The following is a 27942-nucleotide window of genomic DNA, read 5'->3' on the forward strand; positions in this document are numbered from 1 at the left end:
TCAATAGCCTTGGTTTCTCAAATGACTGCCTCGCCTGGTTCACCAACTACTTCTCAGATAGAGTTCAGTGTGTCAAGTCAGAGGGCCTGTTGTCCGGACCTCTGGCCGTCTCTATGGGGGTGCCACAGGGTTCAATTCTCGGGCCAACTCTTTTCTCTGTATATATCAATGTTGTCGCTCTTGCTGCTGGTGATTCTCTGATTCACCTCTATGCAGATGACACCATTCTGTATACATCTGGCCCTTCTTTGGACACTGTGTTAACAAACCTCCAAACAAGCTTCAATGGCATACAACACTCCTTCCGTGGCCTCCAACTGCTTTTAAATGCTAGTAAAACTAAATGCATGCTCTTCAACTCGCCCACCCAACTAGCATCACTACTCTGGACGGTTCTGACTTAGACGGTTCTGACTTGTAATATTTATTCTATATTCGTCACCAAACCCACTGGCTCCAGGTCATTTATAAGTCTTTGCTATGTAAAGCCCCGCCTTATCTCAGCTCACTGGTCACCATAGCAGCACCCACCCGTAGCTCGCACTCCAGCAGGTATATTTCACTGGTGATCCCCAAAGCCAACACCTTATTTGGCCGCCTTTCCTTCCAGGTCTCTGCTGCCTATGACTGGAACGAATTGCAAAAATCACTGAAGCTGGAGACTTATATCTCCCTCTATAACTTTAAGCATTAGCTGTTAGAGCAGCTTATCGATCACTGTACCTGTACACAGCCCATCTGTAAATAGTACACCCAACTACCGCATCCCCATTTTGTTATTCATTTTTTTTGCTCTTTTGCACCCCAGTATCTCTACTTGCACATCATCATCTGCACATCTATCACTCCAATGTTAATTCTAAATTGTAATTATTTTGTCTTTATGGTCTATTTATTGCCTTACCTCCCTGATCTTACTACATTTGCACACACTGTACATATACTTTTTCTATTGTGTTATTGACTGTACGTTTGTGGCTACCCGGACTATTTGCATTGTGTGTCCCCCCAACCCCTATTTTACGCTGCTGCTACTCTCTGTTTATCATATATGCATAGTCACTTTAACTATACATTCATGTACATACTCCCTCAATTGGCCTGACCAACCAGTGCTCCCGCACATTTGCTAACCGGGCTATCTGCATTGTGTCCCGCCACCCGCCAACCCCTCTTTTAAGCTACTGCTACTCTCTGTTCATCATATATACATAGTCACTTTAACCATATCTACATGTACCTACCTCAATCAGCCCGACTAACCGGTGTCTGTATGTAGCCTCGCTACTGTTATTTTTCACTGTCTTTTTACTGTTGTTTTTATTTCTTTACTTACCTATTGTTCACCTAATACCTTTTTTTGCACTATTGGCTAGAGCCTGTAAGTAAGCATTTCACTGTAAGGTCTACACCTGTTGTATTCGGCGCATGTGACAAATCCCATATGTAATTCTGTGCTGTTGTTTTTGTCCTGCTTTGCTTTATCTTGGCCAGGTCGCAGTTGTAAATTAGAACTTGTTCTCAACTGGCCTACACGGTTAAATAAAGGTGAAATAAAAAACCTTCTCTCTGTAGGCTGTCTCGTCATTGTTGGTAATCAAGCCTACCACTGGTGTGTCGTCTGCAAACTTGATGATTGAGTTGGAGGCGTGCATGGCCACGCAGTCGTGGGTGAACATGGAGTACAGGAGGGGGCTGAGAACGCACCACAATCATATCAACTTCATTAGGTCTAATTACATTTTATTTGTCAATTATTTTAACTTTAAATACAAATATTGAATTTTTACACTGTCCCAAGCAATTGGTCCATAATCCCGAGATTTGGTTCTTGGTTGAGGCACTGATGACCTCTCTGCGTAAAATGCAGATCTACTCCTCTCTGGTGGCAGGTGCTGTAATGCCACAGTTAATTTATGCCTGTGCAAGTAATTACTGTACTAATTTATTTGGCTCATTATGAGAAGACAATGGTGTTGGTGTGGTCATTGAAGCTGATGTCGGCTATTCCACAGTTTTACCAGTCGATAGGGCCTATGCCTAGGGTTCATAACGTTACATTTCCCGAACAAATTCATTCAAACAAGCATTTTGCTACATCCGCATGCATGTGACCAATACAATTTGATTTGAAATCGGAAATCTCAATAATCCCATTGCCTTGAAACCAGGCTCGCACGAGCGTTAACTGTCTGGTGAACACACATTTGGCTTTCCCACCTGTGACCGTGCAAGTCAATATTATGTAGGCTACTTTAATGCTGTTGTCGCAATCTTTCTTTGCGGAAGCTTGACGTCAATATATATATATATAAAAAATAACCGACAACCGACACTCGTGTGACTTTTATGCATTCCACGTGTGTCGTTCAACTGGGATACACACACACAACTGATCTCGTCTGGAGAAAATGGAAACATACAGGTAAATTTAATAATGATAATTTTATGCAACATACTTTGTGATCCGTAGTCAGAAAATGAAAGTTAATGTCATTTCGTCTGTGTGGGAAGAAATGAAATTACGCTATGATTGTGTCTCAACCGATAGCGGGCACAACACAACCTCAGATGAAGTAAAAACTACAACATATCGAAATTTGAAGAAAAACACATCGGAGTTTAACGTAAATTATTGCAAATGTCAAATGAATTAGAAGTTGCAATAGGTAGCACCATTATTAACTACAGTGTATGGATTGTAGACTGGTGGGCAGTGAACTGACACATCAGTCAAGAATGTGATTAGACAGACCGCTGAACAAATGGGGTTGCTTGGATTGGACAATGTCTTCTTTATACATTTATGTTCCAAACAAATTTGTGAAAATAAAGAAATCCATTATCAGTCAATATCAACCCACCACCTGTCCTGTAATGCAATCTGTGATTTAATTAGCTATGGTCCTTCACATTCTGATCAGCAAGCCCCCCCTGACATATTTATACATTTTCTCCTGCAGAACACACTTTGTCATGTGGACTGTCCTGGGATTAGCAGCAGTCTTCATCTCTGCCTCAGGTAAATTATTCTCATAGCCTCAGTAGACGGCATAGACGTAGTCAAAGTTTAGGAGGGGTGATGGACAGCAATAAATCACAATTGCTTGTAGAGTTATGGACAAACTGTTGTAACATCCTCATTCTCTGGATTTTCAAGTGAGACATGGCTCTGAGGTGAAGGTCATTATTTCTGGTTTCAAATCCTCTTTTATGTGTCCTTGTTCTGATATTCCTTTAGACCTTTTTTCACACACCCGCATGTACACACACACCCGCATGTACACACACATGCGCATGTACACACATACGTACACACACACTTTATATCTCAATAAAGACTGTTTATCTACTCCTCCTCGTGTGTGTGTGGAGAAAGATAGGAAACACGTTATTAGGAGGTGAGAATTCGGCAGATGAATAGGATGTGTGACCGTGATGAGTGCAATGTCCAGCATTTTATGAGAGCGAGAGAGTTAGTGTCAGTATAATTTGGCATGGGTATGAAGTAACTTGCCATATCAACATGGAATATTCTGATTTTAATGTGTCACTAGATATCCTCCTCATCTGAGCCAACAAATATGTATTATTCCATGAATTCTATTCAGGTCAAAAAGTCTCATTATAGCTGTCTTGCTGCATCGTCAGTTTCAGGGCAGTAAGAGACTTGAGTTGAGTCCAAGATCAACTCTAAAATGTGCTAAACGGTCCCTGTTGAAGAGCTACGGGGGACATCAGCAAGCCAGTAGCATTTGGGCAAACCCATGGAAAACATAACTATTCCTTAGATATCTGTAGACGATTTATGATCCGGAGATGATAGAAGTCAACCTAACTGTCTGGCTGTTTCTTATCTATAGTTGCATAACTATCAGTGATGTAGGATATACTGTGTTTAGTGTTCTTGGACAGCTATGATGTTCATGAAGTCAAATTTGAATTCCTATCCAGGCTGGTCTGTTTTGTAGATTGATAGAGCTATTGTAATATGGTCTTTTGTTGCTTTGGCATAATTTTTATGTAATGAAATCAAATACACTAATACTACACCTTCTATATTTCTTTGATTAAGTAATTATACCTTTTCAGAACATATCGGTTGTTCATTGTTAGAAGCCGTTCGTTTGTGACCTACATAAAGACGATACGTGTTAATAACTGGCTCTACATTTGAAATCCACAACAGATCTGGCAACAATTGAATTTACTTCCGCTTCAAATAGCTCACCTGGGAGTGTTGCTCCACTTTCAAATTACTCTGTTTACTTAATACAATCTCTTATGGGCTATTGAATTTGAAGAACTGTTTGTTACTTTGTATGTGTTGAAAGTAATAATCTATCATCATTTCTAATCTCTCAAAACATGAGATGTCAAAGATTATCCCAAACACCACCTGCACCACCAACTATTGTATGTCCCAAATGAATGCAAAAGATTTGCACATGCTCCCATGATGATCTCTAATCATTTTCAGTCTAAGGAGAAGGCTCAGTGCTAGCCAGACACTGCTAGATATAACAAATGGGCACTTACAATCTGTCTGTGGCATTGAACAACAGCCAAGGCTGAGTGTGTTATTCCACTGACACAACATTCCTCACATTGTTTACTAGAGGTCGACCGATTAATCAGAATGGCCGATTAATTAGGGCCGATTTTAAAGTTTTCATAACAATCGGTAATCTGCGTTTTTGGACACCGATCATGGCCGATTACATTGCACTTCACGAGGTGACTGCGTGGCAGGCTGACTACCTGTTATGCGAGTGCTGCAAGGAGCCAAGGTAAGGTGCTAGCTAGCATTAAACGTATCTTATAAAAAACAATCAATCTTAACATAATCACTAGTTAACTACACATGGTTGATGATATTACTAGTTTATCTAGCTTGTCCTGCGTTGCATATAATCGATGCGATGCCTGTTAATTTATCATTGATTCATAGCCTACTTCGCCAAAAGGGTGATTTAACAAGCGCATTCGCGAAAAAAGCACTGTCGTTGACCAATGTGTACCTAACCATAAACATCAACGCCTTTCTTTAAAATCAATACAGAAGTATATATTTTTAAACCTGCATATTTAGTTAATATTGCCTGCTAACAGGAATTTCTTTTAACTAGGGAAATTGTGTCACTTCTCTTGCGTTCTGTGCAACAGAGTCAGGGTATATGCAGCAGTTTGGGCCAGCCTGGCTCGTTGCGAACTGTGAAGACTATTTCTTCCTAACAAAGCCAGCCAACTTCGCCAAACGGGGGATGATTTAACAAAAGCGCATTTGCGAATAAAGCATAATCGTTGCACGAATGTACCTAACCATAAACATCAATGCCTTTCTTAAAATCAATACACAGAAGTATATATTTTTATACCTGCATATTTAGTTAAAAGAAATTCATGTTAGCAGGCAATATTAAACTAGGGAAATTGTGTCACTTCTCTTGCGTTCATTGCACACAGTTTCAGGGTATATGCAACATTTTGGGCTGCCTGGCTCGTTGCGAACTAATGAAGGTTGTGCAATGTAACAGGAATATTTAGACTTATGGATGCCACCCGTTAGATAAAATACGGAACAGTTCCGTATTTCACTGAAAGAATAAACGTTTCATTTTCGAAATGATAGTTTCCGGATTTGACCATATTAATAACCTAAGGCTCGTATTTCTGTGTGTTATTATGTCATAATTAAGTCAAAGATTTGATAGAGCAGTCTGACTGAGCGGTGGTAGGCAGCAGCATGCTCGTAAGCATTAATTCAAACAGCACTTTTGTGCGTTTGCCAGCAGTTCTTCGCTGTGCTTCAAGCATTGAGCTGTTTATGACTTCAAGCCTATCAACTCCTGAGATTAGGCTGGTGTAACCGATGTGAAATGGCTAGCTAGTTAGCGGGGTGCGCGCTAATAGCGTTTCAAACATCACTCGCTCTGAGACTTGGAGTGGTTGTTCCCCTTGCTCTGCAAGGGCCGCGGCTTTTGTGGAGCGATGGGTAACGATGCTTCGAGGGTGGCTGTTGTCGATGTGTTCCTGGTTCGAGCCCAGGTAGGGGCGAGGAGAGGGACGGAAGCTATACTGTTACACTGGCAATACTAAAGTGCCTATAAGAACATCCAATAGTCAAAGGTATATGAAATACAAATGGTATAGAGAGAAATAGTCCTATAATTCCTATAATAACTACAACTTAAAACTTCTTACCTGGGAATATTGAAGACTCATGTTAAAAGGAACCACCAGCTTTCATATGGTCTCATGTTCTAAATGTTTGCTTTTTTACATGGCACATATTGCACTTTTACTTTCTTCTCCAACACTTAGTTTTTTGCATTATTTAAAACAAATTGAACGTTTAATTATTTATTTGAGGCTAAATTGATTTGATTGATGTATTATATTAAGTTAAAATAAGTGTTCATTCAGTATTGTTGTAATTGTCATTATTACAAATAAAAAAAATTAAAAAATCGGCCGATTAATCGGTATCGGCTTTTTTTGGTCCTCCAATAATCGGTATCGGCGTTGAAAAATCATAATCTGTCGACCTCTATTGTTTACTTAACCGTAGTCCCACTTTCTACATCCACCTGCTGGGATAAACTTATCCTGGGCAAAAGTCATATATTGTTTTTTATGACTTAACAAGGGGGAGGTTCACGTGAGGTTAGAGAGGCTGTGTTTGCGTAGATGGGAGTGTTGGGTTGTTTAGGTGAAAAGGGCAGAAATAGTCTCCTGGATGGACAACTGGGATGTTAATGTATAGACACTGTGTGACACACACATACAGGAGGAGGAATAGAAAGGAGAACTGAAGATGTGTGGGTGTGACAGAGGCAACAACAACTATAGTTAAGATTCTGCTTGATTAACAGTCTCTATTGAGATATAAAAGACATAAAAGATATAAAAGTGCGTGTGTAATATTTAGTATATTTTTAAGTGAGACATGACTCTGAGGTGAAGGTCATTTGTTTTGGTTTCCAAAGGTCCTTTGGTAATTTCCTTCCGCATGCTTAATAACACTTCAATCAATTGTGATTAACTGAAATATATACCCTCTTCTATAGTTATGACAAATAATTTCCTGAATGAATTTAGTTAATTCTTTATAGTAGCTTTACTCAGACCATGACCTTGTGGTCCTATAGTGTGAAGTACTGACCTTCAGAGGTACACATAGGAACTTGCATGGTACTGGTCGGTACCTGTTAGGATACATGTGCGGATAATCTAGTATAATTGAACATTTTCTACCCAATATATACAGTTGAAGTCAGAAGTTTACATATACTTAGGTTGGAGTCATTAAAACTCATTTTACAACCACTCCACAAATTTCTTAACAAACTATAGTTTTGGCAAGTCGGTTAGGACATCTACTTTGTGCGTGACATAAGTAATTTTTCCAACAATTGTATACAGATTATTTCACTTATAATTCACTGCATCACAATTCCAGTGGGTCAGAAGTTTACATACACTAAGTTGACTGTGCCTTTAAACAGCTTGGAAAATTCCAGAAAATTGTCATGCTTTAGAAGCTTCTGATAGGCTAATTGACATAATTTGAGTCAATTGGAGGTGTACCTGTGGATGTATTTCAAGGCCCACCTTCAAACTCAGTGCCTCTTTGCTTGACATCATGGGAAAATCAAAAGAAATCAGCCATGACCTCAGAGAAAAAATTGTGGACCTCCACAAATCTGGTTCATCCTTTTGGAGCAATTTCCAAACGCCTGAAGGTACCACGTTAATCTGTACAAACAATAGTACGCAAGTATAAACACAATGGCACCATGCAGCCGTCATACCGCTCAGGAAGGAGACGCGGTCTGTCTCCTGGAGATGAACGTACATTGGTGCGAAAAGTGCAAATCAATCCCAGAACAACAGCAAAGGACATTGTGAAGATGCTGGAGGAAACGGGTACAAAAGTATCTATATCCACAGTAAAACAAGTCCTATATCAACATAACCTGAAAGGACGCTCAGCAAGGAAGAAGCCACTGCTCCAAAACCGCCATAAAAAAGCCAGACTGCGGTTTGCTACTGCACATGGGGACAAAGATCATACTTTTTGGAGAAATATTCCTCTGGTCTGATGAAACAAAAATAGAAGTGTTTGGCCATAATGACCATCATTATGTTTGGAGGAAACAGGGGGAGGCTTGCAAGCCAAAGAACACCATTCCAACCTTGAAGCACAGGGTTGGAAGTATCATGTAGTGGGGGTGCTTTGCTGCAGGAGGGACTGTGCACTTCAAAATAGATTGCATCATGAGGCAGGGAAATTATGTGGATATATTGAAGCAACATTTCAAGACATCAGTCAGGAAGTTAAAGCTTGATCGCAAATGGGTCTTCCAAATGGACAATGACTCCAAGCATGCTTCCAAAGTTGTGGCAAAATGGCTTGACAACAAAGTCAAGGTATTGGAGTGGCCATSACAAAGCCCTGACCTCAAGCCTTTAGATCATTTGTGGGAAGAACTGAAAAAGCGTGTGCGAGCAAGGAGGCATAGAAACCTGACTAAATTACACCAGCTCTGTCAGGAGGAATGGGCCAAAATTCACCCAACTTATTGTGGGAAGCTTGTGGAAGGCTACCCAAAACTTTTGACCGAAGTAAAACAATTTAAAAGCAATGCTACCAAATACTAATTGAGTGTAGGTAAACTTCTGACCCACTGTGAATGTGATGAAAGAAATAAAAGCTGAAATAAATCATTCTCTCTACTATTATTCTGACATTTCACATTCTTAAAATAAAGTGGTGATCCTAACTGACCTAAGACCGGGTATTTTTACGAGTATTAAATTTCAGGAATTGTGAAAAACTGAGTTTAAATGTATTTGGCTAAGGTGTATGTAAACTTCCGACTTCAACTGTATATACAGTACCAGTCAAAAGTTTGGACACCTACTCATTCCAGGGTTTTTATTTATTTGTATTCTACATTGTAGAATAATAGTGAAGACATCAAAACTATGAAAGAACCAAAAGAGTGTAAAACAAAATATATTTTAGATTCTTGAAGGAAAAAGGAAACCGCACACTGCTCTTGATAGTATCACTGATCTTTAATAAGCTTACGTATCGGCCTCACGGCCTTCGTCAGAGCTTTTTACGAAGGCCGTGAGGCCGATACGTAAGCTTATTAAAGATCAGTGATACTATCAAGAGCAGTGTGCGGTTTCCTTTTTCCTTCATCTTGTTCAACTGTTACCATGCACCTGCAAAAAAGATTGCTCAGATGTGCGAGTGCCTTTTGAATATTTTAGATTTTTCAAAGTAGCCACCCTTTGCTTTGCACACTCTTGGCATTCTCTCAACCAGCTTCACCTGGAATGCTCTTCCAACAGTCTTGAAGAAGTTCCCACATATGCTGAGCACTTGTTGGCTGCTTTTCCTTCACTCTGTGGTCCAATTCATCCCAAACCATCTCAATTGGGTTGAGTGATTGTGGAGGCCAGGTCATCTGATACAGCACTCCATCATTCTCCTTCTTGGTCAAATAGCCCTTACATAGCCTGGAGGTGTGTTGGGTCATTGTCCTGTTGAAAAACAAATGATGGTCCTACTAAACGCAAACCAGATGGATGGCGTATCGCTGAAGAATGCTGTGGTAGCCATGCTGGTTAGTTGTGCCTTGAATTCTAAATAAATCACTGACCGTGTCACCAGCAAAGCACCATCACATCTCCTCCTCCATGCTTCGCTGTGGGAACCACATGTGGAGATCTGTTCACCTACTCTGCGTCTCACAAAGACACAGCGGTTGGAACCACAAATCTCACGTTTGGACTCATCAGACCACAGGACAGATTTCCACCGGTCTAATGTCTATTGCTTGTGCTTTTCTTGGCCCAAGCAAGTCTCTTCTTATTGGTTTTCTTTAGTAGTCTTTTTATTTAGCAGCAAATCGACCATGAAGGCCTGATTCACGCAGTCCTCTGAACAGTTGATGTTGAGATGTGTCTGTTACTTGAACTCTGAAGCATTTATTTGGGCTGCAATCTGAGGTGCAGTTAACTCTAATGAACTTATCCTCTGCAGCAGAGGAAACTCTGGGTCTTCCTTTCTTGTGGCGGTCCTCATGAGAAACAGTTTCATCATAGCTCTTGATAGTTTTTTGCGACTACACTTGAAGAAACTTTCAAAGTTCTTAATTTTCCAGATTGACTGACCTTCATGTCTTAAAGTAATGGACTGTCATTTCTCTTTTTGCTTATTTGAGCCGTTCTTCCAATAATATGAACTTGGTCTTTTACCAAAATGGGCTATCTTCTGTATACTACCCCCTACCTTGTCACAACACAACTGATTGGCTCAAACAAATTAAGAAGGAAATAAATTCCACAAAATAACTTTTAACAAGGCACACCTGTTAATTGAAATGCATTCCAGGTGACTACCTCATGAAGCTGGTTGAGAGAATGCCAAGAGTGTGCAAAGCTGTCATCAAGGGAAAGGGTGGCTACTTTGAAGAATCTCAAATATAAAATATATTTTGATTAACACTTTTTTGGTTACTACATGATTCCATATGTGTTATTTAGAAAATGGTAAAAGATTTATAAAAACGCTTGAATGAGTAGGTGTGTCCAAACTTTTGACTGGGACAGTATATATTAAATCGAAAGCTGCATTCGTAACCATGTCGGAGATGGGATTTTACCAGTTGTGAAGTTGTAAATACCAGTTAGATGCATTCACCCACTATGAAATCATTGGGAAACGGCACTTGGCTAATGGCCAACAAGCTGCGTCAACCATAAACTAAAAGTACAGCTTTCATGCTTGTAAACAAATTATAGTGAAAAACACATTAACAAATTGCTTTTCATAAATTATGTTTTGTTACATTTAGCTGCCGAAAATGCTGTTATTGAGGTAATTTCCTTGCTAGTCAAAGTCAGCGGTCAGCATGGGGGAGAAGTCAGGGATGATAGACTCGATTCCCACTCGTAATTACCAGTTGGATCGCCGTTCAAGTGTATTTTCCCAGTCATATGTTGTATTTTCCCACTTGCAACTTGGTTACAGATGCAATATTAGGTACAGTCATTGCTGCACTTTGAAATGTAGGTGGGGTAATGTGCTGGCGGGCCTTATTAGGATATTTGGGGGCATGGTCTAAAATATGTTGTATTTGTGCCAGCCGTCAGTGGAAATGTTGTACCAGTTAGTGGTTTTATTGATGAGGGTCTATCACCTTTTTTGACATTGTCAGTTTTGCATTCTTTCTAAGAACTTGTGACATTCAAGAGATGCAGTTAAGAGGATACTGTGCATTTTCCAGTAGCTAATGGCAGCTGGTTTATAAGAGGTTAATGTTTAAATCTGCAATATGTAACTTTTTGGGCGACTTGACCAAATTCACATAGAAATGTGAGTTATGAATCTGTCATTGCCATTGAAAGCAAGTCTAAGACGCAGTTGATCTGTTCTATGCGCACTTTCTAAGCTTCCCGTGCGCAAGTTTTGTTTTTGCGTCTTTTACTTTCGTTTTTGTACACAAGCTTCAAACAGCTGAAAATACAATATTTTTGGGTTATGGAATATATATTTCACAGTGGTTTAGTTTAGAGGTCGACCGATTATGATTTATCAACGCCGATACCGATTATTGGAGGACAAAAAGCCGATACCGATTAATCAGCCGATTTATTAGAAAAAAATGTTTTATCATACACACACACATTTTTGTAATAATGACAATTGCAACAATACTGAATGAACAATGAACACTTATTTTAACTTAATATAATACATAAATACACACACAGCTCTGAAGTGACAATGATACTGAGTCTGCTTAGCAGACAAATACTCTCAACTGTTTGAATAAAAATAGAGTTTAAGTTACCTGTGATGAATGTTGAAAACAAAAACTTTAATTTCTATATGCAGGAAATCCTATTTTAATAATGGGCATGGTAAGAATTGACAACCAGTGCGAGTCATAATTCCCATGACACCTTCTAGCAAAATCTGAAAAGCGGTTCCTTCATTTATTCCATAGGATATTTTTAGATTCACTTAAAATAAGGTCTGTGTTTCGTGTAGGCTTACACCACCGTGCCAATTTTATAACTGTGTAGATATCCATAGGACAAGGTAACTCTGATCAATATTGGCTAAATATAAGCGAAAATCATTTTTTTTGTAGAGTGGATTTATGAAAATATATTGACAAACGTTACCTTATCCTAGTGAGATTTACACGGGTATCAAAACGTAGAGGCGGTTTAAGCCTGCACGAAACACAGACCTTATTTGAAGTAGATCAAGACATTCTCTATGGAAGACATGAACGGTAAAATAACGAAGGAACCCCTTTCAAGTACAGCCGCAAGTTATTACAGGAATTATAACACGTCGACTATTTCTCTCTAAACCATATAYCTTTGACTAATCCGGAAACTATCACCTCGAAAACAAAACGTTTATTCCGTTCCGTATTTTATCTAACGGGTGGCATCCATGAGTCTAAATATTCCTGTTACATTGCACAACCTTCAATGTTGTCATAATTACGTAAAATTCTGGCAAATTAGTTCGCAAAGAGCCAGGCGGCCCAAACTGTTGCATATACCCTGACTCTGCGTGCAATGAACGCAAGAGAAATTACACAATTTCACCTGGTTAATATTGCCTGCTAACCTGGATTTCTTTTAGCTAAATATGCAGGTTTAAAAATATATACTTCTGTGTATTGATTTTAAGAAAGGCATTGATGTTTATGGTTAAGTAAACATTGGAGCAATGACAGTCATTGATTGTTTTTTTTAAAGATAAGTTTAATGCTAGCTAGCAACTTACCTTAGCTTACTGCATTCGCTAACAGGCAGGCTCTTCGTGGAGTGCAATGTAATCAGGTGTTAGAGCATTGGACTAGTTAACTGTAAGGTTGCAAGATTGAATCCCCTGAGCTGACAAGGTTAAAAATCTGTCGTTCTGCCCCGTTGTTCCTAGGCCGTCATTGAAAATAAGAATGTGTTCTTAACTGACTTGCCTAGTTAAATAAAGATTAAAAAAATAATAAATAAATAAAAAATCGGCGCCCAAAAATACCGATTTCCGATTGTTATGAAAACTTGAAATCGGCCCCGATTAATCGGCCATTCCGATTAATCAGTCGACTTCTAGTTTAGATGGTACAATGATTATCTACGCTATACTTGCTTTTTTTGTCACAAATTGAAATTAGGTGAACTATTCGAATTTTAGAAACCATGAAATGGCGACGCGATGTCTGCATAGTGCATCTTTCATTTTCTATTTTTTACTTTCAACTTGGTACAAGTGGGTTATAATACAATTCACAGTAACTTACTGTAGCTAATCCATCACACTCACTGACATGATGGTCTGGTAGGAAATGGAGTATTACAATTACATGGTGACTAGCTATAAATGAAATATTGTATGCAAATTTGGTATTCACGTGAGAAGGGAGAGACTCTTCATCAAAGAACTATAGAATTGATGGAATGGGCTTCTTCACTACATCCACTATGTGGGTCAGTCTGTGTGCACAATAACACCCTTGATAGGCACCCTGCTTCAAAGATCCACACCCAACACATTCCAATCCGATATCTTCATGAGGCTTAGAGCACCCTCCTTCTGTTTCATAGATACACAAAAAAACGAAATAAACCCACCTGTCACGGCCGTCAAAGAGAGGAGACCAAGGCGCAGCGTGGGATGCGTCCATACTAATTTATTTAAAGAACGAACACTAAACAAACTAACAAAATAACAAACGAACCGTGAAGCTATACAAAAATGAGTGCTGACAGGCAACAACACATAGACAACTACCCACACAGACAGGTGGGGAAAGGCAACCTAAGTATGGTTCTCAATCAGAGACCACGATAGACAGCTGCCTCTGATTGAGAACCACACCCGGCCAAACACACAGAAATACAAATCATAGAAAAAAGAACATAGAATGCCCACCCAAATCACACCCTGACCAAACCAAAATAGAGACATAAAAAGCTCTCTACGGTCAGGGCGTGACACCACCTCTCGTTACTCTCACCGACGCCACCTTATCCAACTCATCCACAATTTTCGTAGTTTCAATTTTCAGACTTCAAATGGATCTCCCAGGTAACAACATCGAGCCAAAACCCTTTCTCCAACCAAAATTAATTAGAAGGCTTGGATATACTAGATTTCACTCCTCCGCACCTAGTCTGGTATTGGAAACCTGGTTGGTGCTGGATCTGCAAAGGGGAGGAAGGACAACCTGAGGAGCGGACAGACCGACAAGGAAGACCTGGAGATCAATGGTGGCACTCCTTTGTGGTCTTCCTGCTCTGAGTGAAAGTTATATATTTGGTCCCTCCTCCGCGCCTGTTCTGGTGCTGGAACTGGGACTGGTGTTGGATCTGCAGATGAGAGGGGGGAAACCTGAGGAGCAAGCCGATACACTTGGAAGCCCAGGACCCGGAAGTCAGTGATGGTACTCCCCTGTGGCCTGCCCGCTCCGGGCTTAGGTCTAGATCTTTGGTCTTTCCTCTCCTCTGGTGTGGTGATGAATGGTTCCTGGTTCTGGTCTGGTTCTGTGAGGGGGATAGGTGTAGTGGGAGGAAGGGGGAGAGAGATGATGGGGGAGGGTATGTCCATTGGCCTGGTGACAGGTGGGGGCCGTTTGTGAGACATCTTGGGTGGTGGGTTGGGCGGTGCCTGTGTTAAGGTCTGGTTCTGGGTCTTCGTTGTTGTCTGGTGGAGGGGGTGGGATTTGGGCTAGTGGGGTTGGTGGCGTTGGCCATTGCCCTGCCGGCCTAGGAATTGCTGTAGGTTATGAAGAATTGCTCCCCTTTGCAGGTTGCAGGGTCGTGTGGAAGTACAGTCCGAGGTGGGATGGTCCCCTTTACAGATTCTGCAGATAATGGCTGGGCAGTTGGTTCTGGTCTGGGTGTTGTCTGGTCTGCGATTGTCCTGCAGGACGAGGAAGGACAAACCTCAGAGCAAGCGGACACCTGGAAGCGCATAGGTCAATGGAGGCCCTCCCCTGTGGTCTGCTCGCTCCAGGCGTAGGTTGGTGTCTCTGGTTCTGGTGGTAATGCAGCCTGATCTGCTCCAGGTGGTTGGCAATTGGCTGGTCCTGGTCTGGTCGGTGGTGGCCTGAGGAGGGCAAAAATAAATAAATAAAGGCAGGGGAAGAGGGCTGCAGGCCAAGGGTAGCGGGAGTAAGGCTCGCCTCTGCAGTACTCTACTCGCCTCAAGGCCTGCATTCCGTCATCTCCTCCTCAGGCAGCTAGTCCGGTGCTGGTTCTGGATGCTGAAGGGGGTCTGGGGTGGGCCATGGACTTGGGAGGTGTCAAACGAGGTGCTCTACTCGCGTTGGCATAACACTTACTGTAAACTGCTATAACACTTCCACTGACAGTTGGCACAAATACACATATATTTGACCACGCGGCAAATATGCTTATGAGCCCCACCAGTACATTGCCCACTCCTATCAAAGTACAGTGATGATCGTACCTTATATTCAAAATATTGGGTAGAAAAATGTCCCATTATACCTACAAGGTACCAAACTGTACAATGCAAGTTCATATGTGTACCTGTGAAATGTATCTTTGACCTTATTGTACCCCAGGTAACAACACTGTAGTGTACCCTAACCATACCCTTATTTTTGGTGTGTTAATATATACTGAACGAACATGCAACAATTTCCAAGATTTTACTGAGTTACAGTTAATTTCAATTATAGTCAATTGAAATAAGATCATTAGGCCCTTATCTATGGATTGCACATGACTGGGAATACAGATATGTATCTGTTGGTTACAGATGCCATTCAAAAAAGGTAGGGGCGTGGATCAGAAAACCAGTCAGTATCTGGTGTGACCACCATTTGCCTCATGCAGCACGACACATCTCCTTCGCATAGAGTTGATCAGGCTGTTGATTGTGGTCTGTGGAATGTTGTTCCACTCCTTTTCAATGGCTGTGCGAAGTTACTGGATGTTTGCGGGAACTGGAACACGCTGTCGTACACGTCGATCCAGAGCATCCCAAACATGCTCAATGGGTGACATGTCTGGTGAGTAGGCAGGCCATGGAAGAACTTGGACATTTTCAGCTTCCATGAATTGTGTACAGATCCTTGCGACATGGGGCTATGCATTATCATGCTGAAAAATGAGGTGATGGCGGCAGATGAATGGCACGACAATGGGCCTTAGGATCTCATCATGGTATCTCTGTGCATTCAAATTGCCATTGATCAAATGCAAATGTTTTCATTGTCCATAGCTTATGCCTGCCCACACCGTAACCCCACCGCCACCATGGGGCACTCTGTTCACAACATTGACATCGGCAAACCGCTCGCCCACACACCGCCATACACGTGGTCTGCGGTTGTGAGGCCGGTTGGACGTACTGCAAAATCTTCTAAAATAACTTTGGAGGTGGCTTATGGTAGAGAAATTAACATTCAATTCTCTGGCAACAGCTCAGGTGGATATTCCTGCTGTGTTGTGTGACAAAACTGTACATTTTAGAGTGGCCTTTTATTGTCCCCAGCACGAGGTGCACCTGTGTAATGATCATGCCGTTTAATCAGCTTCTTGATATGACACACCTGTCAAGTGGATGGTTTATCTTGGCAAATTAAAAATGCTCACTAACAGGGATGTAAACAAATTTGTGCACAAAATGAGAGAAATATGCTTCTTGTGCCTATGACAAATGTCTGGGCTCTTTTATTTTAGCTCATGAAACATGGGACCAACACTTTACGTGTTACGTTTATATTTTTGTTCTGTGTATGTTCCAAGCAATTAGTATGAACCAATGCATTCCCAACCAAGGGTGTTGTATACTCTACGTAAAGGGCTCTTCAAACCTGTTCCTGGAGACCTACCCTCCTGTAGATGTTCACTCCAACCCCAATTATAACTGACATGATTTAGTTCATCAACCAGCTAATTATTATAATCAGGATGGTAGCTCTACAGGAACAGGGTTCGAGAGCCCTGCTCTACGTCAAGTGTCCTTTAGCACTGCTAGTTTTGATGTTACGCTGGTGTTGATAATTTGACCATATTTAGCTAGTTTTAACAAAGTTCAGAAATGCATTCTTGCCACAAGTGTGTGGCCATATCTCTTTCACACTCACATATCTGGTGGTGTAGCTGCACTGTAGACTGCACATTTCAGGTTGCTAGCGACCAAGAGGTTATGAGTTAAAATCACATTTGTGGTCACAGTACAAGATTTTACAGCAATTGAAATCAGAATACAGCAGCATATTGTCAATTGTCGAAATGACTCCTTCAAGTTGTTGTATATATTTACTTTGTTTTTACTAGAATGCTAGGCAAAGTGCAAAAATTTATTCTTGACCATCTCCAGTAGGTTATGTTCACAGAACTGGTGGTGCAGCAGGAAATGGAACAAACTTGCTGTAAAACTACAACATTTTTGCTACACCCCATGCAAAGGGGGCCGGTAAAATGTTCTGTACGCAAGAACAATAATGTCCCCCGGCCAAAAAGTGTCCCCCTCTGCGTCTCAATGGGATTCGATAAACTATTAGCGTCTGTTGCTATATCAACGGTGTGATGACCTAATGATTAGAATTTTGGATATCATTCCAGCCTAAATTACGTTCTTATCATAACTATGTAAACCTGGCTGATTTCCACAAAAAATGTCACTGTTTAAACAAGTTTTGTTTAGCTAATAAAATGAAAATATTACTTCGAACTACTTTTGGATACCTTGTTAACATTACAACTTTAAATCCATGTCTTAAACGTTGCTATGTTTCAGAAATGGCAAAGAAAATGTGCCATCTGCTTGACACATTAAAGTTACTTACCTTACAGATCACAAAGTCAGCAATATCCACTCCATTCAAATGCAAATCCGTTTGATTCATACACTGACTTGTCTGGCTGTCATGTTTTTAACCTGCCCTTCCCTTGTCTACACTGAAATAATATCATTTCAGTTTTAGTTTAGTTTATTAATTCAACCATTTAAAAAAACAAGCACACATAAAACTTAAAAGTCATACATGCACATGAATAAAATCATCGAGGATAACACACAATAAAGTCTGGGACTTATTTCCATTGTGGTCTTCTTGAGACAAGATGGCTAGACAAGATCAAACACAGTATGGCAGTGAAATAATAAAACAAAAACATAATGTTCTTCTTCTATCTCATCATTCCAGTTACATTATAGGGGTTATTCATGGGCACAGAAGACATCAAACATATTTTTACTTTCTTTTTTAAAGCTGTCCAGAGAGGATGTTGTTTTTATAGGCAGAGGCAACTCATTCCATTCTGAGGCTCCAGTATACAAGAACGTACCTGTATAAGCACACATCAGCAACACCTGATCTGGTGCTGTTATTGTGTGCATCCCTAACACGAGGAAAGTAATCACTTAGATATCTGGGTGCAGGACCATAAATACTCCTGTAAACCAAACCTAGTCTAATCTGGGACACCCTAGCCTCAACAGGCAGCCAGTTTAGTTCCTGAAAGCAGCTCCTGCCTATGTGAGTACGTGGACTCACCTTCAATACTACCCTGATCARSTTATTCTGGGCTAYCTGGAGCTTCCCCTTCATAAGTTTAGATAAGCCCCCAAACCAGGAAGTACTAGCATAGTCAAAATGGCATTGAATGAGGACAGTAGCTAGCACTTTCATAGAGTCCTTATCAAGCAGCTTGGACTTTCTAACCAAAAACTTAGTCCTGGCATTAACCTTCCCTAGCACTTTAGTGGCCATGCTCACACCTCCCAAGCTTCCATCAAGGATACATCCCAAGTAGCTAACAGAGGTTTTAGTAGTCAGCACCTCACCCCCTAACTCCACTCTGATTTCAGACAACCTACACAATTTAGGTCTGGATCCAAAAAGAATTGCTTCAGTTTTCCCTAAGTGCAGAGATAGCTTATTATCTCCAAGCCATTTGCTAATGTTAGTAAGCTCTGTGCTAAGTATGCTCGCCAACATAGTTTTACTTTTGTGAGACACCAGAAGTGTAGAGTCATCCGCATAAAGAAAAAGTCCTCTTATGATTCATTTTTGTTAGTACACCCTTGTGGTTGAATATATATGTATCTATTGTAGGTCCTAGGATACAACAATGAATAATGTGGAACAAATAAATACCATCAAAGGAAACCTTACAACTTACAATAATGAACACCTTGTGAAACAGATGTGAAAACCAACCTGGCAATATTTAAGATTTTAATACATAAACTTTTATATTTTTTGATACAGTTGTGTATTTTCACAGATTTTTAGTACACTCACATGGCAATCATTGACTAAAATACTGAATTCTGGTGTGTGGAATATAGAGGAGGTGGTTGCTGTGTGGTTGGGAGGTTCTGCCTGTCACTTGTTCTCAACAGGCAGCCAGTCTCGGAAGGGGGACTTGAAGAGGGAGACTGTCCAGGCACTGCTGCTCTCTTTGTTCTGAGTGTTTGCAGTGCTAGTGTTTTTAGTTAATCTGTGTATATTGATAGAGCAATAAAACGGTTCTCTGGGACCCTAGGCCCTGGAGAACAGGAGTTAAAGGGAACAGGGGAGTGGACAGAGACGTAAACAAGCAAACACACAGGTTACACTTTACTGGAAAAACATTTTATTGGATTAGTCCAGTGTTATAAATGGGAGGTATGTACTTTTCACTATCAAAATAAAGAGCGTCGCACACTCCATATATAAACTCCAAGTAATTTATTGGGTATTTACCAACGTTTTGGCATCACTGTGCCTTCAGGGTATATACTTTTCAACACTTTTGGAAGGTATAGTCTACCTCATACTGGTCCCCTGACTCAGAGAATCAGACTGATCCGAACTCGCTGGTTCTGGTAGATGGGATACCTCCTGGGGGGCTTGGACAATCGATGGTCTTAAAGTAATTTGGAGAGGTAAATTGAAGAGGTAMATTTTTATAAGCTCAATATAACTACCATTTCTTGCTTTCTCAAATGTCAACTTAAGCTTAACATACTTTGTCTATTGGGCTTCACCGAAGTGTAGGGCGTCAGTACTTTCAGTGGTCGACCGTCCAACTGGAGAAGATTGTTGGCTTCCACCGAGGTAACCCTAGGAAGACAGATAAAAATATCAGTGTTAACCTGAAGCTAGTTTTAGTTTCCTTATTTTGTGTGCAAATGCAAATAGTTATGAGATTATTTTTATATTCACCTTAGCAGATGGTGACCCCAGCTAGGAGCGAAAGAGCAGTGAGGTTTCCTTGGTCTCGCCTTCCTTTCGTCCTTCTTCCAAACCAAGTAATTCGTCCGGATGTCTCTTCCTTTACCGACATTAATGGGTATTGCCTCCACCCACTTGGTAAAGTGATCAGTTGCCGTCAGACACCAGCTGTTGCCATTCCTGGATTTGGTGAAGGGTCCGATGAGGTCCACCCCTAACATTTAGAGTGTTGGACAAGGTTGCTTTTATCTTCTCTGTGTCATACCGTATGCAGATGTTCATATTTGGAAGGATACTGACACACACACACATTCTATAATATTGAACTCTGCTTTGGTCAAATAAAGCAACCATTACAAAACAATTTATCAGGGCAAGATTTGAATTGGGACACTTACCGATCATATGACATGGTGAAACAACTTTGATGGGCTGCAACTGCAGCGCCACAGTCTTCACCCTCTCAAACTTCTGGCAGGCTAGACAGGTACTGACCTTTTTAAGCAAAAAGTGACAAATTGAAACGTGTGTTCTCTGATATGACATTCATTGAAATCATAATTTCAGATATAATAGAATGTGATTGATAAACAAAAGGTTATTTCACTTGCCCCGCTGTCCACCTCCTTGACAATTCCCTGTCAGAAGAAGCGTAGGTTGATTTTCGCAATCATGCACTTCACTCCGAAAGTAAGCATTTCACTGTAAGGTGAATACCTGTTATATTCGGCACATGTGACTAATACAATTTGATTTGAAATGGTCAGCATGCATCTCGCTCAGCACGGCCTCCTTCTCCTCCTTAGTAAAAATCACCCTCCGTGTGGCTGGCCATTCTTCCCTGTAGGTACAAATGATTGCCCAACAAGTTGGAAGAGAAGAGTTGTTGAAATACTAAAGTCTAATTACATTTGCACTGCTGTCTTTCTCTCTACATACAGTGGGGCAAAAAAGTATTTAGTCAGCCACCAATTGTGCAAGTTCTCCCACTTAAAAAGATGAGAGGCCTGTAATTTTCATCATAGGTACACTTCAACTATGACAGACAAAATGAGAAAAAAAAATCCAGAAAATCACATTGTAGGATTTTTAATGAATTTATTTGCAAATTATGGTGGAAAAATAAGTATTTGGTCAATAACAAAAGTTATCTCAATACTTTGTTATATACCCTTTGTTGGCAATGACAGAGGTCAAACGTTTTCTGTAAGTCTTCACAAGGTTTTCACACACTGTTGCTGGTATTTTGGCCCATTCCTCCATGCAGATCTCCTCTAGAGCAGATGTTTTGGGGTGTTGCTGGGCAACACAGACTTTCAACTCCCTCCAAAGATTTTCTATGGGGTTGAGATCTGGAGACTGCTAGGCCACTCCAGGACCTTGAAATGCTTCTTACGAAGCCACTCCTTCGTTGCCCGGGCGGTGTGTTTGGGATCATTGTCATGCTGAAAGACCCAGCCACGTTTCATCTTCAATGCCCTTGCTATGAAAGGAGGTTTTTCACTCAAAATCTCACGAACATGGCCCCATTCATTCTTCCTTTACACGGATCAGTCGTCCTGGTCCCTTGCAGAAAAACAGCCCCAAAGCATGATGTTTCCACCCCCATGCTTCACAGTAGGTATGGTGTTCTTTGGATGCAACTCAGCATTCTTTGTCCTCCAAACACGACGAGTTGAGTTTTTACCAAAAAAGTTCTATTTTGGTTTCATCTGACCATATGACATTCTCCCAACTATCTTCTGGACATCTAAATGCTCTAGCAAACTTCAGACGGGCCTGGACATGTACTGGCTTAAGCAGGGGGACATGTTGGCACTGCAGGATTTGAGTCCCTGGCGGCGTAGTGTGTTACTGATGGATAGGCTTTGTTACTTTGGTCCCAGCTCTCTGCAGGTCTTCACTAGCCCCCCGTGTGGTTCTGGGATTTTTGCTCACCGTTCTTGTGATCATTTTGACCCCACGGGGTGAGATCTTGCGAGGAAGATAGGGAGATTATCTCCCTACCCAGATCGAGGGAGATTATCATGATCTTGTATGTCTTCCATTTCCTAATAATTGCTCCACAGTTGATTTCTTCAAACCACTGCTTACCTATTGCAGATTCAGTCTTCCCAGCCCGGTGCAGGTCTACAATTTTGTTTCTGGTGTCCTTTGACAGCTCTTTGGTCTTGCCATAGTGGAGTTTGGAGTGTGACTGTTTGAGGTGTGGACAGGTGTCTTTTATACTGATACAAGTTCAAACAGGTGCCATTAATACAGGTAACGATGGAGGACAGAGGAGCCTCTTAAAGAAGAAGTTACAGGTCTGTGAGAGACAGAAATCTTGCTTGTTTGTAGGTGACCAAATACTTATTTCCACCATAATTTGCAAATACATTCATTAAAAATCATACAATGTGATTTTCTGGATTTTTTTCCTTCTCATTTTGTCTGTCATAGTTGAAGTGTACCTATGATGAAAATTACAGGCCTCTCTCATCTTTTTAAGTGGGAGAACTTGCACAATTGGTGGCTGACTAAATACTTTTTTGCCCCACTGTATCTCTCTCTCTCTGTCTGTCTTCCACTCTCTTCCAACCTCTCTCACTTTCATCCTTTCTCTCTACATCTCTCTCTCCTCTCTCTCTCTCTCTCTCTGTCTGTTTTCCACTCTCTTCCAACCTCTCTCACTTTCATCGTTTCTCACTTTCTTCCTCTCTCCCTCTTGCTCTCTGTCTTTTTAGCGATGACACCTAGATAAGGGCATTTGGAATTACCGTTAATTGCTTACACCTATCCATTTGATTGATTAGGTTTAACTTATCGCTAGATACCTCAACATTACAGACGTGTAACTACTATATGTATATCTAGCAAAATGTAGATGACCAACTAGCTAGATGGAAAATGGTTGTACATAGTTAAATCGGTCCAGTTAAAACTTCTTAAGGATCGGTGTCCCGCTAGCGGGACAACTTCCGGTGAAACTGGAGGGTGTGCAATTCAAATAAATAATCATAAATATGATGGATTTTAAACATTTATGTACATGTGTGTCTTATATCGTCTGAAAGCTTAAAGTCTTGTTAATCTGTCTGATTTACAGTAGCTATTACAGCAAAAACATGCCATGCAATTTTTGGGGGAGGACGGCGCCCACATCAAACTATTTTTCCACCGGCACAGGTTTCATACATTCATAAATAACGATAAAATATTCACTTACTTTTTGAAAATCTTCCTCTGATTTGTCATCCAAGGGTCCCAGCTATAACATGTAGTGTTGTTTTGTTAGATAAAATCCTTCTTTATATCCCAAAAAGTCTGTTTAGTTGGTGCCATCGATTTGAGTAATCCACTCGTTCAACATGCAGAGAAAGGAATCCGAAAATCTTCCCCTTTGTTTCAACAAGTCAAAATACATTTCTATTTACTTCTCAGATACCCTCAAATGTAATCAAACTATAATATTTATTTTGGAAAGAAGTATGTTCAATAGGAAACCGATTTTAGCAGGTGGTAATGACTACATGGCGCGCTCAATCACTAATTTCCAAGATTGTGTCCCTCTACTAAAACTGATATTTCTTATTCGTTTTTGAAGTTACAAACCTTGAACATAGACTACTGACACCCTGTGGAAGCCATAGGAATAGCATCCAGGGAGCTAATTTTCAATATGACATTTCTCTTGCATTTCTAAGAGGATGGTCTCTCTCTCTCTCAAAAAAAAATCCAGTTGGTTTTTCTTTGGATTTTCTCCTACCATATCTATTGTGTTATATTCTCCTACATTATTTTTAAAAAATTCTACAAACTCAAAGTGTTTTATTTCCAATGGTACCAATTATATGCATATCCTGGCTTCAGGGCCTGAGCTACAGGCAGTTTACTTTGGGCACGTCATTCAGACAGGAAGTGGAGGAAAAAAGGGGCCTAGCCCTAAGCTTAACGTTACTCTGAATTGTGAATTTCTCTGAATGTGGCGCCTCTTGTCGATCAGTGGTGCCTTCATAGTACTTCACCTGGTTGGAAAGATAAAAGAAAATCTCCTCGAGGGATGCCATTGAAGTGCAAGCTACATACAAACAAAAAGCTACAATAACAGTTACAGTTAACTAAATAAAACTGTCTGGCTAGCTAGTTACTGTAGCTGGCTAGCTGACTAGGCAGGCTGAGGTAAGTAAGTACAGTAGCTAGCAACGTCAATCCAACAACAGCTTAAATTATTTCTTCATATTTCTTCATATTTTCTTATATAAAGACAAAGATATGGTAAAGAAAGAGTATTCTCTTTCCAGTCTTTTGAAGCAGCAGGTTGTCACCATTAAAAACACTGTCCTTGGAAAGCAATTCTGAGGTACAGGCTGCGTCCTACTTCCTTCGCGACCGCTACGAGGTAAAATAGAGCCAAGCATCCAGCATAGCAACGGATGCTTTGGTTCATTACGTAATCCAGTCAGAATTTCGCAAGTTCTAGCAACAGAAGCTATAACTCATCAAATGCCATTGTGATGTGGGGGGGACACTATTTTGCATGGCAGGCCCCCAAAAGGCTAGGGCCATCTCTGACTGCATGTGTTGGTATAGATGTGGGTATGCAGACCCGTGAGCCCCTTATGATGAGTTCAGATTTTTTTGTGGCCCCCACCCCCATCAAAGTTGCCCATTGCTGCTTAAGAGTCTGGCTCTTCTCGTTTCCTATATTCCTCGGTTCCAAGGGGAGTTTTTCTAAGCCACTGTTGCCATTTTCCAACTTGTTACAGACAAGTACAACTTGGCAAAAACTATTGGAAATTAACCTTGAGAAATTGAAACTACTCAAAGGCCTGTTTTTTGTCTTCTAGCCCTCTCAGGTTTGAAAGGAATTGTGAAACAGAAGGTCCTCCTGCATTGCCCCTGCGTAAATAGAAATGTGAGGAAGACAATTATCTGGCAGCTAGAAGAGCATACCACCGTTCTCTGTCATGATGGAAGTAATAACCGCACAACCATAGGGACGAGATATGAAAACAGGGTCAGTCTCTTTCTAAATGAAGAGAAGGACAACTGTTCGCTGCTCCTCTCAGGCATCACTGTGGCAGACAACGGGACATACAAATGCTCCTTTACAGCCAACGCTTTTGTCTACCAAAAAGTCATTCTACATGTGGCTGGTAAGTCATTTGGTTTGTTTGTTCATTCAGTCATTCAGCCATCGGTTGATTTCATTGTTTATTTCCCTTCCTTTCTTTTCTACTTAAAAAATTACTCAATCAACTACAGCGTACCTGAAATTATCTCCTCTCTCCTCTTCAGCGAGCTACAGTGTCTGTATGAACCTCGTCTCAGACCAGGCTTCGGTGAGTTCCGGAGGGGGAGAGGGGTCGGGGGTGCACCAGTGTAAAGCCTCTGGGGGCTATCCAGAGGGCCAGATTCACTGGGAGCTGGAAGGACATCCTCTGGTGAACCCCTCCAGGAGGGATGTGACCCACCTGGACAACTTTACAGGACTCTACAGCCTGACCAGCAACCTGACCATCGAGCTGAGTGAGGGTGAAAAACTGCAGTGTGTGGTGGAGAACACAGCCTTGGCCTCCAACCTCACCTCCAACTCTAGCTGCAATCAAAAGCATAGTGAGTACAGGAGACTAGTGATACCAGTAGATCTACTAACCAGTAGCAGTATATCATGGTAGTCAGGGTCTGGATTTTCACCACCAGGGTGAATACATTGAATGATTTTGATTTGGGTCTCGGCTTGTACATAAAGTCCTAAAACATCTGCATGGGAATACATGAGAATGAAAAGCTAGGAGTGGGTGCTTGAGGGTGGGGGAAAGCTAGGGAAAGCCCAGTCATAAAAATACAACAGGGAAAACCCTTAACTCTGCTAGAGTGTAACTACAGTATTATCTCTATTAGCATTACCAATGAGTAGGGAACAGTGTTTCCTCTGACTGAACACAATGTTTGGATAAAAAATGAAGGAGCTAGAATCCACAGTGATGTGTTGACGAGTAAGTCAACAAAGAAGTTACACTGCTGTGGCATGTTGGGAGGAAGTGTGAGTTTTTGTTGGAAAGCCTTCTCACCACAGGTCAAGTTACACCAAGAGGTCTGACTTTTCAAATTCTTCCTCTGACAGCTTTTTGGCTTCACCTTCTCTTATCTAAAACATGTTTTTGGAGCGTGTCATAGTTTATATTCACATGTTTTCTGTTTCCTCTCTCCTTTCCAGTGCCCATGGAACATAGCGGTCATTATAAAGTAGAGGTTGCAGCAGTTGTGGCTGTCAGCCTGATTGTGATGTTTATTGTGGGAGTCCTGCTGGTGTTCTTACTAACTAGATGTTGCCGACGTGAAAGGTCAACGGTGAGCCCTTCCCCTCATTATTTGCCAGGATTTCTGGCCAAGTGTTTAATGCTGTTTGGATCTAGGAAAAAAACAGCGTCTGGTAACAAACCAGAGAGCAAAGTTCAATAGTTAATCCATTGTGTTTGAGTTAGAAATAAAACGTACTAATAAAATAGTTCTTAAATAGTGATTGAATAGAGTTGTGAATTGAACGAGCATTTCAGACTTTGTGTGTGAGAAATGTTTTTTGTTTTTCTCTTGAAGAAGCAGAGACACAGAGAGGCAGGAAAGAGGCGTGACCCAGTCGTTTAATGTGTATGAAGATGACTCTGCCTGAATGTGTGAAGCGTCTCCCCCTTTGATGCAACAATCTCTCTTCAACTGGCAGACAACAAAATGGAGGGATGATGATAAGAGGAACTGAAACTTAAAATAAGGCCTGCGTTCAATGTTCAATGTTCAATGTAGAACTTGGAGCAACATTGAGCAATGTGTTGTGCCGTCATGTCTGAACTATTCTTTGGGTGTTATGCAACGAGGCAAACGGCGCCTGAAAGTGGTTAATCATGGTTTTCCCTAGTTCGGTGACACTGAACTGAACCCTGAGTTACGAATATGATGACGAGAGCAGAGTACAAAATGTGGCCATGGAGACAAGGTTTAGGAACTAAAAGAGAAAAGAAGAACAGCATGATGGGAGAAATGACTGTGGTCAATGGACCGAACGTGAGCTAGACTCAGTGAACGAAGCCCCCTCCCCCCAAAAAGGGAGCCTGTGTATTGCAATTGTAGAGTTTACTCACTTCTTAAAGTACAGGTGCTTTCATATTTCTAAGAAGAGTAGCAGAATCAAACCAGACTACTGTAGTTATACAGCTGATACATGACTGAACAGCCATCGTTGTCTTTATGCATTTTGTATACTGCATGTTCCTGGTGTTGGTCTAATATAGATATGTCTGGTCTAAACAAGATATCCCTATGTAAATGTCAAACTGGAATGGGGGAGCCCCTACTGTGCTTTTAAAACCCCTTATAATGTCACTGGTCACATAAGGAAGCTGCAGTAGGAAGTGACTACTTTGCTGAACCATTTGAATCATGCTGAGGATTCAAACAATTTGGTTTTATGTTAGACCAAATTATTAGTTTTCATGTAAACGATGCCTCCTGGCGGTCATGTTGGAAGACCACGGCATTAATTATTCTGTTCTACCAACAACAGCGAAGTGGCTACACCAAAACTGCATGATAACAGTAGCCAGTGCCGACCCGTCATTCATGGCAGGTGGAGCTTTTGAGCCACACATTTTTTTTTTAAACATTTTTGGGGGGGCTTGCCTGATCTGCATGTTATTTTGGCATTAATACGTGTCACATA

General features: G+C 41.0%; 1 protein-coding gene across 2 annotated transcripts; it reads left to right on the forward strand.

Moving 5' to 3' along the window:
* The first annotated feature begins 2155 nt into the window (after positions 1–2155).
* LOC111959336 (ICOS ligand) lies at positions 2156–27873 on the forward strand. 2 transcript variants are annotated; one of them, XM_023980834.2, is made up of 6 exons: positions 2156–2425; positions 2964–3022; positions 25073–25381; positions 25524–25841; positions 26446–26579; positions 26826–27873. In XM_023980834.2, exons 1-6 carry the CDS (start codon positions 2412–2414, stop codon positions 26871–26873), a joined length of 882 nt encoding a protein of 293 aa, XP_023836602.1. In that variant the 5' UTR covers positions 2156–2411; the 3' UTR covers positions 26874–27873. The 2 variants fall into 2 exon arrangements, with proteins under 2 accessions (XP_023836602.1, XP_023836603.1); XM_023980835.2 differs by having other exon boundaries at positions 26829–27873.
* Positions 27874–27942: the final 69 nt, after the last annotated feature.

The sequence above is a fragment of the Salvelinus sp. IW2-2015 genome, linkage group LG36 (genome assembly GCF_002910315.2).
Source record: "Salvelinus sp. IW2-2015 linkage group LG36, ASM291031v2, whole genome shotgun sequence".
NCBI lineage: Eukaryota > Metazoa > Chordata > Actinopteri > Salmoniformes > Salmonidae > Salvelinus > Salvelinus sp. IW2-2015.

Bases quoted from the DNA above. Each gene is read 5' to 3' on its own strand.
- LOC111959336 (XM_023980834.2), top strand. The intron at 25,382-25,523 runs GTAAGTCATTTG...TCTCCTCTTCAG, and splicing joins AGTCATTCTACATGTGGCTG to CGAGCTACAGTGTCTGTATG. The intron at 26,580-26,825 runs GTGAGCCCTTCC...TTTCTCTTGAAG, and splicing joins GCCGACGTGAAAGGTCAACG to AAGCAGAGACACAGAGAGGC.